This window comes from Hakea prostrata, chromosome 7, assembly GCF_041222555.1.
Source record: "Hakea prostrata isolate BN-2017 chromosome 7, UWA_Hpros_2, whole genome shotgun sequence".
NCBI classification, from domain to species: Eukaryota; Viridiplantae; Streptophyta; class Magnoliopsida; order Proteales; family Proteaceae; genus Hakea; species Hakea prostrata.
In genome coordinates, this window is record NC_142606.1 from 1,138,421 (window position 1) to 1,152,036 (window position 13,616).

General features: G+C 37.5%; 2 protein-coding genes across 2 annotated transcripts; both read left to right on the forward strand.

Moving 5' to 3' along the window:
• Positions 1-410: 410 nt before the first annotated feature.
• On the forward strand, positions 411-2,426 carry LOC149008820 (putative clathrin assembly protein At1g03050). Its single transcript, XM_089164423.1, has 3 exons — positions 411-903; positions 973-1,128; positions 1,237-2,426. The coding sequence occupies exons 1-3, from the start codon at positions 411-413 to the stop codon at positions 2,424-2,426; spliced, it is 1,839 nt and encodes a 612-aa protein (XP_089020549.1).
• Positions 2,427-6,008: 3,582 nt separating this feature from the next.
• SWEET1 (Nodulin MtN3 family protein) lies at positions 6,009-8,640 on the forward strand. Its single transcript, XM_089161634.1, has 6 exons — positions 6,009-6,326; positions 6,441-6,477; positions 6,830-6,925; positions 7,307-7,586; positions 7,711-7,830; positions 8,102-8,640. The coding sequence occupies exons 1-6, from the start codon at positions 6,293-6,295 to the stop codon at positions 8,303-8,305; spliced, it is 771 nt and encodes a 256-aa protein (XP_089017760.1). The 5' UTR covers positions 6,009-6,292; the 3' UTR covers positions 8,306-8,640.
• Positions 8,641-13,616: the final 4,976 nt, after the last annotated feature.

Consider the following 13,616-nt stretch of genomic DNA (forward strand, 5'->3'; position numbering starts at 1 on the left):
AGGCTAATCATTATCGTCAAGCCTTAAAATGGGTCGTGTGATTAACCTAGCTAGACCATATGGTGCATGTCAATGGCCAATGGGTAATCCAAGATCTCTTAAACAAGCTACATAAAAAAAAACTTTGGCCCTCTTCGATATATTTGACAAAGAATTGGACCATGAAGTATGTACCATGGATTTTGCTTGGAAGCAGGGGGCTTATGTGACAAACTCAAGTATCGAAGTTTTTTCTTGGTTTTACTTCGTCTTCATCTTAGAAGACTTGAGCGTAGTAATTAAAATCTTTATTTTTTTTGTGGTAAAGTTGAGTGATTAAAATCAGTCCATCGGGTTTGGTTATCGAAATAATAAAGATTGGGTTTTGCGGAGCTCTCATCCAGGGTTGATAAGTTGGCGAGTAGCTATCGATGGCCCCAAGCAAGATCCGTAAGGCTGTTGGGGCGGTAAAGGACAAGACTAGCATTGGGCTGGCGAAGGTGAGCAGTGGCAGCCACTGCGTCTCCGAAATCGAAATTGCCATCGTAAAGGCGACACGCCACGAAGAACAACCGCCCTGCGAGAGGCACATCAGGGAGGTAATAAGCTTAACAAGTTACTCCCGTGCCTACGTTACTGCCTGCGTGAACTCATTGTCAAAGAGGCTGAACAAAACTAAGAACTGGACCGTGGCACTCAAGACACTCATTTTAATCCATCGTCTCCTCATGGAGGGTGATCCAGCTTATGAATCAGAGATCTACAACTCCACACGCCGTGGTACTCGACTTCTCAACATGTCTGATTTTAAGGATTCTTCTCAATCCAATTCCTGGGATTTCTCTGCATTTGTACGTACATTTGCCCTCTATCTTGAAGAGAGACTTGAGTTTCGCATGCATGGCCGACGTGGTCCCCGAAGTGGTAAGCTTGCAAGCTGCAGTGAAGAAGAAGAAGAAGAAGAAGAAGAAGAAGAAGAAGTAGAACAACAAGAAGAAGCAGAAGAAGAAGAAGAAGAAGAAGACGCTGCACGGTCGCCGCCGATGAGCAATACTCCCGTCCATAACATCAATAGTATGGAGCGCATCTTCACCAGGGTCCAACGCCTGCAACGAATTTTGGACAGATTCCTAGCATGCCGACCAACAGGTGTGTTTCTTTCTTCTCTTAAAGTTTGTTTCATTTTTTAGGGTAAGAATTCTTGGAAATGCTTTTACGTCTTCTGTCATTATTGTTGTTGTTGTTGTTGTTTGCTAGGAGAGGCAAAACACAATCACGTGGTGATGGTTGCCGTTGTCCCGATGGTGAAAGAGAGCATCCAAATATTCTACGGCATAGCAGAAATCGTGGGCGTCATGATCGACCGTTTCATGGATCTGGATGTAAAGGACTGTGTCCGAATCCACGAGGTCTTCGCCCGCCTGAGCAAAGAATTCGATGAGCTTGACTCGTTCTACAGTTGGTGCAAACAAATCGGTATGGGTAGGCCGTCTGATTACCCAGATGTCGATAAAATCTCTCCCAAGAAACTTGAGGTCATGGACGAATTCATCCGAGAGAAATCTGCTCTTGCCCTGAAGAAGAAAATTGACAACCATAACCATTCAGAACAACCAAATAAAAATAACGACACTATCAGCCACCACGACGACGACAAGGACAAGGAGAAGAAAAACAATAATAAAGGACAAGACCACCCAACTGTGGAAAAGAAAGAAGAGGAAGATATGATGAAGATCAAAGCATTGCCGCCACCCGAAGAAGAGAAGAAAAAAGAAGCCACCACCACCAACCCACAACAAGAAGTGGACTTGTTGGATCTCCACGATGAAAATGACAGGATGACGGCGGAAGAACTCGGCAACAACTTGGCCTTGACCTTGTTTGACGGCCTCACAACGTCATCATCGGCATCGGCATCGGCATCGGCATCGGCATCGCAAGAGCCTGGTTGGGAAGCTTTCACTTCGAAAGACTCTGGGGATTGGGAGACAGCTTTGGTGCAATCGGCCAGCAAGCTTTCGAACCAGAGGACCTCGCTTGGCGGTGGTTTCGATATGTTATTGCTTGACGGCATGTATCAACAGCAGCCGGCTGTTAATGCAGCGGCACAGAATGTCTATGGATGCAACGGGAGTGCAAGTAGCGTAGTAATGTCCGCTAAACCGCCGGCGATGCTGGCATTACCCGCACCACCAGTACTTTCCGGCAATAATTATATTAATATTGATCCATTCGCTGCATCTCTAGCGGTTCCGCCACCTGCCTACGTGCAAATGCCGGAGTTGCAGAAGAAGCAGAAGCTATTGATGGAAGAACAGATGATGTGGCAACAATATACAAGGGATGGGATGCAAGGCCAACTTGGTCTTTTGAAACTGCAGCAGAATCAGTACTATACTCACTACAACAACGTGGGAGGTTACGCATACACACGCAGCTATTGAACAAGTAACAACAACAACAACAACAAATACCTTGAATGAATGAGCTAATTAAGCAGCGCAGCTTGATTGGATCGATCATTGAAGACAAGTCTACTTTTCACCCGCAATGAAGAAAGAATTTCCTTACTATATATAGCAGCAGAGATCTAAAAGCAAATTGCAAATGGAAATCCGATCATACAGGTGAAGAATAAGATAAAAATGAAGAAAACTTAATTAGTCTCGGATATTAATTATTTGCATTGAACTCAACTCTTTGATAGTTAAGGTACTGAAATGAAATGAAATTTATGTATGTTTTTTATTCCTATGCAACTAATGCAAGCATTGACCTCATCGTCAGATATAAGTGTTATGGTGCAATTTTCTTGTTGGGAGATCAAAAGAGTGAAAAAGTCAAAATTGTATATATATTTGATTTGTAATTTAATGTCGAAATTAAGTGTTTCTTTTGTTCATGTGTATAGGTAGCTAGGTAGGTATCACTTATTTCTTTCCTTTTTTTTATTTTTTTTTATTTTGGAGTGCAATGCACCCATGCCAATGCGTATAGATATCACTTAGAGATTACAAAATATTGATAAAAATAGCACCCTTTTTAAATCGGATTGATATGCTCAGATGCAACATGAACTGCCGGGTGGCTCGAGATGGTTGAACCCGGTCCGAATTGAATTGCTTGGGTAGTGCATCTAACATGGTAGTTGGATGTGCTTGGATTTCATTGAATCTACACTGCTCAAAATACTATGTGCATATATAATCAACTTAAGTGGGGAAAAAATAGATTTATTTTGCTTTAAAACAAATCAAACTAAATTTTGAGTGGTTGAGATTTAATAGAATTTACATAGCTTGCATCCATTAATAGTGGGCACCAAAGTCACCACCACGTCAAATGCACTTCACAAGAAATCCACGGAATAGAATCCTAAACAAATTGGGACACCCAGTACGTCCGAGTGCCGCTTACCATAGATTCGTGGTAATTTGGTAAATGCTCTAAACCTACATATATAAACTTACCTACTCATCATACAAGGTTGGCATTAACTATTCAAACTTAGCATTCAAGCTTTGTGAGCTCTTACCTTCTTAGCCTTTCTTCAAACTGTGCTTGGCATCCACTGACTTGATTAATGTCTTAGACGTTTCAACAACCACCACTGGTCGATCAGACACGTTGTTTTTTAAGTTTCCATTCAAAAGGGGATCAGCGACCAGATTTTTGGAGCCACGTACACGGAAAAAATCAATTAATTTTGTCAATAACTAGCTGGGCTCTTTCCAAGCAATTTTCTTTTACTAAATACAGAGAATCGTAAATTTAAGTAAGTGGCACAATAGGCACTTCAAACAAACTACAAGTATATATTCTCTTGAAATATAATCGGGCCTGTCAATTAAGCTTCCACTTGCATGGGTAATTATAACACTACCGCCCTTGAGGCTTGAGCAAGCTGGAGTTGAATGGTGAAGTTTGATAAATATTCTCAGAAGGTCCTAGCCTCCCAGAGTTTCTAAACTATCTATATAATATTTTAATTTGATTTGGTGCAAGAAATTATAACAAGTCATAAATGAATGATAAATAGAGGTGAATCCAATTAATGTGTAAGTTCAATGTATAGCATCGGCCATTGGAATAATAAAGATATATGTTGACCAACAGATCATCATCCAGCATCTCCTAAGAAATCATACGAAGCATGAAATTCTCATTCTGTGGTTCAAAGCCGATCGACAAAGATTTTTTTCGATCAAGAACCACTATTATGATACAGTCCTGCCCTGCCCTGCCCTGCCCTTCAGGGCATGCAACGTAACCTAGCAGACCTTCGGTGCTGATGAACCTTATATATTTATGCCATGACAGGGATGGATCAGCTAGTATCCCTCCCTTAATTGGGTTAATTAATTAATTAGTTGAATTTCACAATTGAGATCATCGAGGGCGATGAAGATTGTTATCGCCTGTATAGTACTGTGTTCACGATCTTCATGTTTTAATTATATATATGTACAAGTGTGGGGGCAAGCAGACATATTCATTCACTTCAATAGATAATAATTAAAGGTTGATGCATGGGATTCTGCATGTTGACTCATAAATGTCTCATTTAATTTGAAGTGAATGTCTAGATTCTCGTAGATGAATACAGAAAATATATGAAGAACAAGATCAGAATTACCCAAAATTTTAACCACTCTAAGCAGTATTGTAGCGGATAATTTAGTCCAGAAGGCTCGGTTGATTGTTGATAGATGATACAACCGTTTGCTTCTGTCTCTCTGCCTCAATAAATAATTTTTTTACGCCTAAAAGAAAAATTATATAAACCTATAAGATATATATGCAAATAAGGGTCAATCTTACTAAAGTAGAGTTATTGTTCGATGGTCAAACCAACACATCTTAGTGAAAAGGTTGCAAATTCAACTCTTACTAATGCCATATGTAATAAGGTGGTTCATATCATATCTAGGATTATGACACTTAATTATCTAAGGTCATAACTAAACTCCAACTAAAAATTAAATCTAATAAATTCCTAAATTTTCTCCCAATTTCGTTCCTCTTCTTTTCTTGAGGCTGGATTGATGGGTTTATTAGATTCAGTTAATTGGGTTTAATTTTGATCGTTGAATAATTAACGATCTTGTGTTGCAATCTTGGATAAGAATTATAGGGATTGCATAGAGTGAGAATTATAAACATATGGACCCTATGCAATATTCTCATCCCCTATATATATAAAATGAACTTTAATTTGTATCAAAAAAACTGTCAACCTTGCATGGCACCCTACTTGATTTGAACTTGAAAACAAAAACAAAGAAAAAAAAAAAAACAATATATTTGATGACGTTTATCTTTAATAAAGTAGAAGCTACCGAACTGATTTGAAATTAAAAAAGAAAAAGAAAAAGGGCACTTAATTAATAAAGTTTATCTTAATAGTAAAAAAGAAGCACAGGCGGGTGCCCTTTTTTTTCACTGTATTTCATCCAACCCAAAGATTCATCAAATATTTTATTTTTAAAATACTTTTTAAAAATGGAAGGAAAAAAATAGAAATTATTAAATAAATACCACATTAATTAATATTAATAAGTCATAAATATTTAAAAATTTAAAAAATATAAATAAAAAGGGTTAAATAAATAACCTTTGACCCCTTAATCTATTCTCACCATAAAGGAAAGTAAACGTCACAAAGTCATCTGGGATTCTGGATTATATTAAAAAATTAAAAAACTTTATTATTCCTCATAAATCCCTCAAATTGGAGTGGCTACAGTAATCTACCACGTCGGGAGGGAGAAGTGGAGAACCCTGTCAACCTGTATATTCGTTACGCTGAGACGTGAGAGTTTTGGCCGCCCCAAGGTTGAACTTGCCACTTGCCCCAAACACTTGATTTTGGGTTGAGCTTCAGTGCTCTCCCGTCAATCAATTCCAGATATTTAATGCACTTCAGCCGTTCAGCAGTGCCCAATTCAAAAACACCCCAACCCCAACCCCAACCCGGCCTGGCCAGAAGAAGAGTAGAAAAAGGTTTTGAGACTTACTTAGAAGCAGATCGATCAGGAGCTAGGCAAATTCGCATGCACAATCCGGATAAGGACACCGTCAGTTTCCACTACTTGCACACATTTTCTTTCTCTTCTTCTCCTACGGTCCTACCTTCTTCACCCTATATAAAACCCTCACCCGTCTGTCTCGCCTTCAACTTCTTACCGTTCAGTCAGTAGTTCTACGAAACAAAGAACAAGATAATCTACACCGGCCTGCAGCTAGCCAATTTCAATTCTCTACTCATCCTTCTTTCTGGACTACTTTCTTGGTTTCTTCCGCCACTGAAATGGAAGTTGCGCACTTCGTTTTTGGGATTTTAGGTAAGTTGTTCGTTTTCTTTCAGACAACTCTGGGTTCTTGCTTTGTCTCTTCAGTTTATTCTTTTCTTCCTCTCCTCCCCTAATGAGTTAGTTTAATTTGAGTTTCTGAAACAGGAAATGCTACTGCTTTATTTCTCTTCCTGGTTCCGATGTAAGTAGTACCGAAATCGAAACTACTTTTTTCTCAGTTATTAAATTAGAACACCTCTACGTTAATTTGTTGCCTCGTCTTTTGATTGAAGTCTTTTAGCTTTCTGTTCAAAGTCTTTTCTTGAAAATTTTAAAAGAAATCTGCTTTTGTTTGTTATAATGATCAGCAAAGCAAATTGAATGCGCTTGAAATCAAACTTTTTGTCCTTTTTTGGATCGTCATCGATCGATCCTCCCGATGTTTCAATATCTCTTCTTCTGTTCGATCTTTGCAAGTTCTTATGTGTAGATTTCATTAATACACAATTAGCTAGTCTGTAAACTGATGGGTTTTGTGTAACTTTCTTGTTTAGAATTACATTCCGGAGAATCATAAAGGGCAAATCGACGGAGGAATTCTCAGGCATCCCTTACGTCATGACCTTACTCAACTGCCTCCTCTCCGCATGGTAACTAAAACTCTTCATCCTAGTTTTCCCCTTCTGCCCCTGTAATCTTTTCCCCCGCTTCGCTTTGCCCTTCTTCTGCCTCTGAAATTCTATTTATCATGGAACAAAGAATAGGGTAGTAAAGTCATTGATCCTATACCGGCGGTGCTTCCGGTACCGGCGGGTCCAGAGCAGTGACGAAAACAAGTATCAAGTATCACTTATTAGTATCAAGCATTGTGTTAAATTACACTTATGCCCCCCGTCCCCGTTTGATCTGATTATGGTTTTGCTATGCCTTAGCTTATAATTACTTTTTACTGCTTTTTTGACCTTTGAAAATAATTTGAACGTTTTTACCAAAAAAAAAAAAATAATAATTTGAACGTCGCATTATCCTAGGTACGGTCTACCATTCATATCACCGAACAACATCCTGGTCAGTACGATCAACGGTACTGGTGCGTTGATCGAGATAGTTTACGTCTTGATCTTCATCATCTTTGCGCCTAAGAAGGTGAAAGCCAGGATCTCGGGTTTGTTTGCGCTGGTGCTCACCGTCTTTTCGACCGTCGCCGTTGTCTCTATCGTTGCCGTCCATGGTCACACCAGGAAGCTCATCTGTGGCCTTGCAGCCTCTATCTTCTCCATTATAATGTACGGCTCGCCTCTCGCGATCATGGTAAGGACTAAGGACAGACCCGATCAATATGCATCGATGAACTATGCAGGACTCGAACTCCTGGCTCTCTAGTCTTTACCCTAGCAGGTATGAAATGACGATATTAACATTGTTTTGCTTGCAGAGGCTGGTAATCAAGACGAAGAGTGTGGAGTACATGCCGTTCTTTTTGTCTCTGTTCTGCTTCCTATGTGGGACGTCCTGGTTCATCTTCGGTCTTCTTGGTCGCGATCTTTTCGTCGCTGTAAGTAGCGATTCCTTTGTCTCTGGGACTTTTAAGGTTTACGTCTTAAGTTTTTTTTTTCTTTCCCCCTTCAGTTATGTGACCAACCCAATCGATGCACAAAATGACGCTGTATAGCGCCGCTGCTGCATTGGGAACATTTTGGAGTGGGTCAGTTCGGCCTGACCGACTGCCGGTTAAATCCCTGTTCGCCAGTTTCATAACCCAGAAGAATTGCCGATGATTTCTGGCCGGGGCGTCATCTAACTGTGCATTGAATAAATGGGTGCAGGTGCCAAATGGGTTCGGGTCAGGTTTGGGAGCATTGCAGCTAATATTATACATGATATACCGGAATAACAAGGGCGCAGAAGGAGGAGGAACAGCAGCGAAGAAAGCTAGGGAAACAACCGTGGAGATGGGCTGCGGCAAAGTCCACCAAGAGAAGCAAGCTCAGCTCGCACCTGCAGCTGCGGTGGAGGACAGCTGCGTATAGAGATAGGGATTCATAATACAGTGGATGTGCAGTACTGCCATGTGGCTACGCATGCAGTTATTGCCATGTAACCTAACATCGCCGCGGCGCATCTGCTGTATTTTGACCCCACTCTCATGGGTTCCTGAAGGAATTTTAAACTCTAGCTACTGTGCCCCTCTCTCTCTCTCTCTCCTCCGTATTCACACCCATTCGCAATTTCGCATCCATTAGACTGCATTCCGACCAACTTTTATAAAAATTTCCTGCAATGACTAAGTTTTAGATAAAGAGTGACCGTTTCTATGATATTTGAGAACTTTCCTTTGTTACAAGTTACAATTCTCTCTCTCTTTTTTTCTCCTCTCCTTCTAAAAACTATCGGAATAAGTAGTCAAACATGTGCTGAAACTGATGTCATATATTACGATATATTAAACAACGATCGAACATGCTGCGTGCACGAACAAAGTTAAGGATATATATACCCAAAATGTGATTTCTTTTAAGAAGATCAACAATAAAATTGGTGGTAGACTATCAGTATCAGCAATGATAATAAAACAAGCTGCTTCTTTTAGTGGACATGATCTATTTATTAAAGCTATGGGTTAATTCGCTTACAAGCTTTGAAAAAGGTGTGAACATATTGCCTTTTTTGGTAATTACGTACTTTTGGTTGATCATGGGATCGAGGTGATGGTTGGGGCAAATTAATTGAACCCCAACCCCCTCAACTAACATTTTGCTTATGAAAAAAATGATATATTACCCCCAAAAACCCCCTTCAATAAATAAATATTTATAACGTTAACAACAGGAGAAAAAGGAGAAAAACACAAGTAAAGTTAGTGTAATAGAAAAAAAACTCCATGCTGTACACGTGTTGTAGGCTGCAGTGGCTGAAAGAGCACAACTTCATAATAATCTACTAACTTAAAGAGGTGCCGATCGAAGCAATATCACTTCTAATCTCTAGCTGGAGTAGAAACTGGAAGTCTCAAATGAATTGCAAAGTTACCATAGTCTTCGATTGAGTCCACTGCAAAATTCGTTTTTATCTTTACTCATCGCCTTCTTCACCGTTGGCTCTAACCCCTAAAATCAAAGATTAATCCTTTTATTCACAACTCAAGTCTCCCAATCAACAAAGCAAGGCTAAATTCTTTTTTATTTTTCTGTAAAGAAATGCTAAATCTTAACCTTTTTCAAATCATAGATGGAATGAAAATCTGATAAAACCTAATAAACTACACCAGCTGTTTGTATTCTAAATTATAAATAAGATACTCCAACTAATTTTCCAACTAATTTTCAACAAGAAGGCAAACACAACAGTAAATTTTCATTAACGACAACATAATATGGATTAATCAAGAGCTCACTCAAAAATCCTAATTCAACCGAGACAAAAGCAAAATAAGATAAAACTCATGTAAGACTTTGACAAAAATAAAAGTTGGTCTCAGTATCTTTAGCCGAGATAAATTGAAGAAGGTAGAACTTGCTAAAGAGATCCCATACGATGCTATTCATGACCACAGCTCAAATTTTTAATTATCCTTCTACCTTAATTATACTATGCCGAATATGACTACGTTGATGGATCATCATGCAATGCAGTTCATGCCCCTTGCCTTGCTCTCTATCCTTGATAGAGATTTATATCTAAATCATGACGTACTATTTTCCATATTATGCAAAGCAATCAATAACTTAACCTAGCTAGCTATTTCTCCTCAGCCCCGTAGAGCTAAAAGAATCCAAAATTTGAGCAATCAAGGACAGCTCTGATTATATTTTTATCCGGAATCCCCTTGCATGACTTTTGCATAGATCGTGTATATCAACAAAACCCTCTACTTAATTGATCATCGAACTTAATTGAAATTTAGTGTAAATTAATGATTCCATCTAAATCAAGATCATCTTACCTTTGTGAAAATGCTTAGAGCCTCTTCGATACTTTTGGTTTGCATAACATAAAGTGCTGCCTCCTGCAATTCAGCTAGAGATGATTTAGACTATAGATCGAGCGAGCCCAAACGCCCCAAAGCCAAAAAGAAGACCCTATATATATATATGGTAGAAAGAAGCATGTAATGGAGCCACGCTTATTGGAATTAAAGAACTCACCCTTGCGAATTGGATTTGATTCATAGTGAGCGTTCGAGGTTCACTCTCGATGGATGATGTCCTCTCAATTCCAAGTGTTGCAGACATGTCTGCCATTCCTTAGTTTTCCTTCCCAAATCGCTTTTTCTTCAATCACAGATCTTATGGGTGGGAGTCGACACACCTGAGCCTGAGGGACTTAAATAGGAGAATTTGCTGGTGGCAAAGAAACAAGGAAGCACGGTAGGAAGACGAGTGGCTTGTTGAATAAAAAGTAAAAACTAAATTTGTCTACGTAGCATACCTGAGCAAGGAATTAAAGGCACGTAGCGCGAGAAAAAGGTGGCCTCACCACTTTACTCAAATTCTAGGTTGGTTCATTGACGTTTTGTCCCACAACTTCCAACTTGTCTCTTTCACTTTTAATTCTCAAAGCAAACATTGACATCTGGATTCGCTGGATATCTACACTGCTGCCTGGTTTGATCGCCTCGGCTCAGCATAAAGTTATCCAACCTGGTCCTGGTGTTGGTTCGCTTGATTTTTCTCCGTGTCGCATGGTAAGGAGTTAACAGTATTTAAAAAAAAAAAAAAATGTAATTAGCAGGTTCTTATAATAGGAGATATATGAGATTACTATAAGCAGATTCAAACTCGTGACTTACTCAATAAGAAATAACTGTCGTCCTAAGCTATCCTTTAAATGTTTCAAGGTTAGAAGAAATCTCATTATACATTTGGGGTCTACCATTTTGATTATATGAATCTAGAGATTTCAAAAATTGGAGGTTTATTCATAGATTTCACTCATATTATAAAAGCGTTAAACATTTGAACTATGATTCCATAAATGTTTTTTCATAATGAATTTACATATTTCATTCCAAAGATTCAGGCTAACCAAACAGTTAATTTTATGAATCATGACTCCATAGAATTGAAATCTCTAGATTTTTGAAATCTTCGGATGTCTTAATAATTAAAATCTGCAGATTGAAATTGATGAAATCTTTTGAATGCAACGGTTTAAATTGAAATTTTAATTAAACTAATATTTAAAAATAATGGGATCAATAATAATCAAAGATCAAACGAAACTAACCCCCTTGCCTTGGGAAAACATCCTCTATTGTGAGTGTTGTGCACAGGAGTGCACTTAGATGCCAAATAATAGGTTGAAAAACAAAAAAAATACAAGTCTATTTTACTTTTTAAATGTGAAATTATGCTTTAAATTTCAGCCTATTGTTTAGTATCTAAGTGCACTATTGTGTACAACAGAGGATTTTTTCTCCCTTGCCTCTCAATTAATAAATCTCCCATTAATTTCCTTATATACGGTGAATCCAATACCGGATTTGACCTCGTCAAATTAGTAGCCAGATTATAAATGCTTCGGAAAAAAGGAAAAAAAAAGGAAATTAATTGAACCAGATCGAACAAACCAATGGACATGGTCTAACCAACGGTTGAGACAATTTTTTAGTGTTTTCTTTTGTGGGCAGGTTAGTGATGTTTGGGATCACGAAACCGAACCCTCAATAAGGCCAAACGTGTTTCCACTCCACAATTCTTCAGTTAGTGGGTAGGGCCAGTTCAGTAATTATTCTTTATCTAAATATTTGTGATCATAAATGAGATTTCAGTAATTGCATTGCAGCAGTTGACATGTGTCCATATAATCCACAAAACCATTTCAACGTGTATAATCAACCAATAAAAAAATCATTAAAAAGGCGTGATTAGACTTGAAAATCTCTAGTTGATCACGACTTGGACCTAAACAATATGGAACTAAATGGAATGGATGGCGGATCATGATTCATCATACACATGTTACTTTGTCATCATATGAATGGTTGATTTTTTTTGAGATAATAATAAATAAAAATAAAAATAATAATAATAATAATGATGGTTGTTGTAGCATTTTCAATAGTTGAATAGGTTGTTGGTTTTAATGCATGCGGCTTCTTACCACAAAAAAAATAAAAATAAAAATAAAAGAAAGTTCGTTGGTTTAGTTGAGGTTGATCCATTATTTATTTAATTAAGTAATGGTTTTTTTTAACTCATTCTTCCCCTCCCCTCCCCTCAAAAAAATAAAAAAATAAATTTTTTTTTTAAACTATTTTCCTTCCCACGTACAAGTTTGATTATAATGGTTCAATTAAGTGTGGTTAGTAGCTTGATTAAATTTAATTGAAAATCTATGTAATTCAAAGTTAAAATTACTTAATTACTGTTTGGGATCAATACATATGACTTAAGATCAAACCATATATATTATTAAATAAGTTGTAGATGGTCTAACTCTTTTGGGCCGATAAACAAAATTAGACTTGAGCAATTGATACTTCCTTACTCTCATATCCACATTAATAATATTTGAAGATTATCAAATTAAAAACCGGTCCCTTTTTATGTTAAAGTGGTTAGTTGGTTAAAATAAATGACAAATATATACTTAATTGTATTATTTTGTATTCAAAAAAACTCATGAATGAATAATGAAAAATAAAATTTAGTATTCTATTATGTTAAAAGCAACCCTGCAAAATCACAAGAGGTTAATGACAATATTTTACATGCACAATAAATTAATTTTAATTTAAGAATGATGAGATTATATAATTAAGGTTATTTATGTACATTATACAAATTTAAAATACATTTGGGATGCTGTTGCCAATTCCGCATAGCATTTAGATGTGTTCGTGTCTTGAATGTCTCTAAATTTGTTCTTAATATATTATGTTTAGTTATAACAAATTTATTTTTATTTTATTTACCTCAGACGATCATAAAACGGTGATAAACATAAAAATAAATTAGAGAAAAATTGAATAGCTCAATAAAGAAGTCTTAAAAAATCGCTCTCTTCGTAATTTCATAAAACGAAACGCAATTTAAAAGATTTTTCAATTAATTTTGACCGGCTTCCCACCATTCTTGAAGTTTTTCGTCGAGCAATTTCAATTGGAATCCGGTTGAAGTTGAATCATTTTTGACTCCGGATTCTGGGTTTTGAAACCTTGTGGCTGTGGTTACCGTCCATTGAATTTTGGAATCATTTTTAACTTGTGTCTTCTGAGTAAAATTTGCTTAAATGACACGTGTAAACATCTAGAGGCGAGTGATCTGAATGCGGAATAGACAAGCGGATGAGCATATATGCATGAAGTATGATGCACATCGATCTCACGAGTCACGAGTG

Excerpts from the sequence above, each read along its gene's own strand:
- LOC149008820 (XM_089164423.1), top strand. The coding sequence starts at position 411 with ATGGCCCCAAGCAAGATCCGTAAGGCTGTTGGGGCGGTAAAGGACAAG. Across the intron at positions 904-972 it reads CCGACGTGGTCCCCGAAGTG|AAGAAGCAGAAGAAGAAGAA; the intron begins GTAAGCTTGCAA and ends TAGAACAACAAG. Across the intron at positions 1,129-1,236 it reads CCTAGCATGCCGACCAACAG|GAGAGGCAAAACACAATCAC; the intron begins GTGTGTTTCTTT and ends GTTGTTTGCTAG.
- SWEET1 (XM_089161634.1), top strand. The coding sequence starts at position 6,293 with ATGGAAGTTGCGCACTTCGTTTTTGGGATTTTAG. Across the intron at positions 6,926-7,306 it reads AACTGCCTCCTCTCCGCATG|GTACGGTCTACCATTCATAT; the intron begins GTAACTAAAACT and ends GCATTATCCTAG. Across the intron at positions 7,587-7,710 it reads GCTCGCCTCTCGCGATCATG|AGGCTGGTAATCAAGACGAA; the intron begins GTAAGGACTAAG and ends TTTTGCTTGCAG.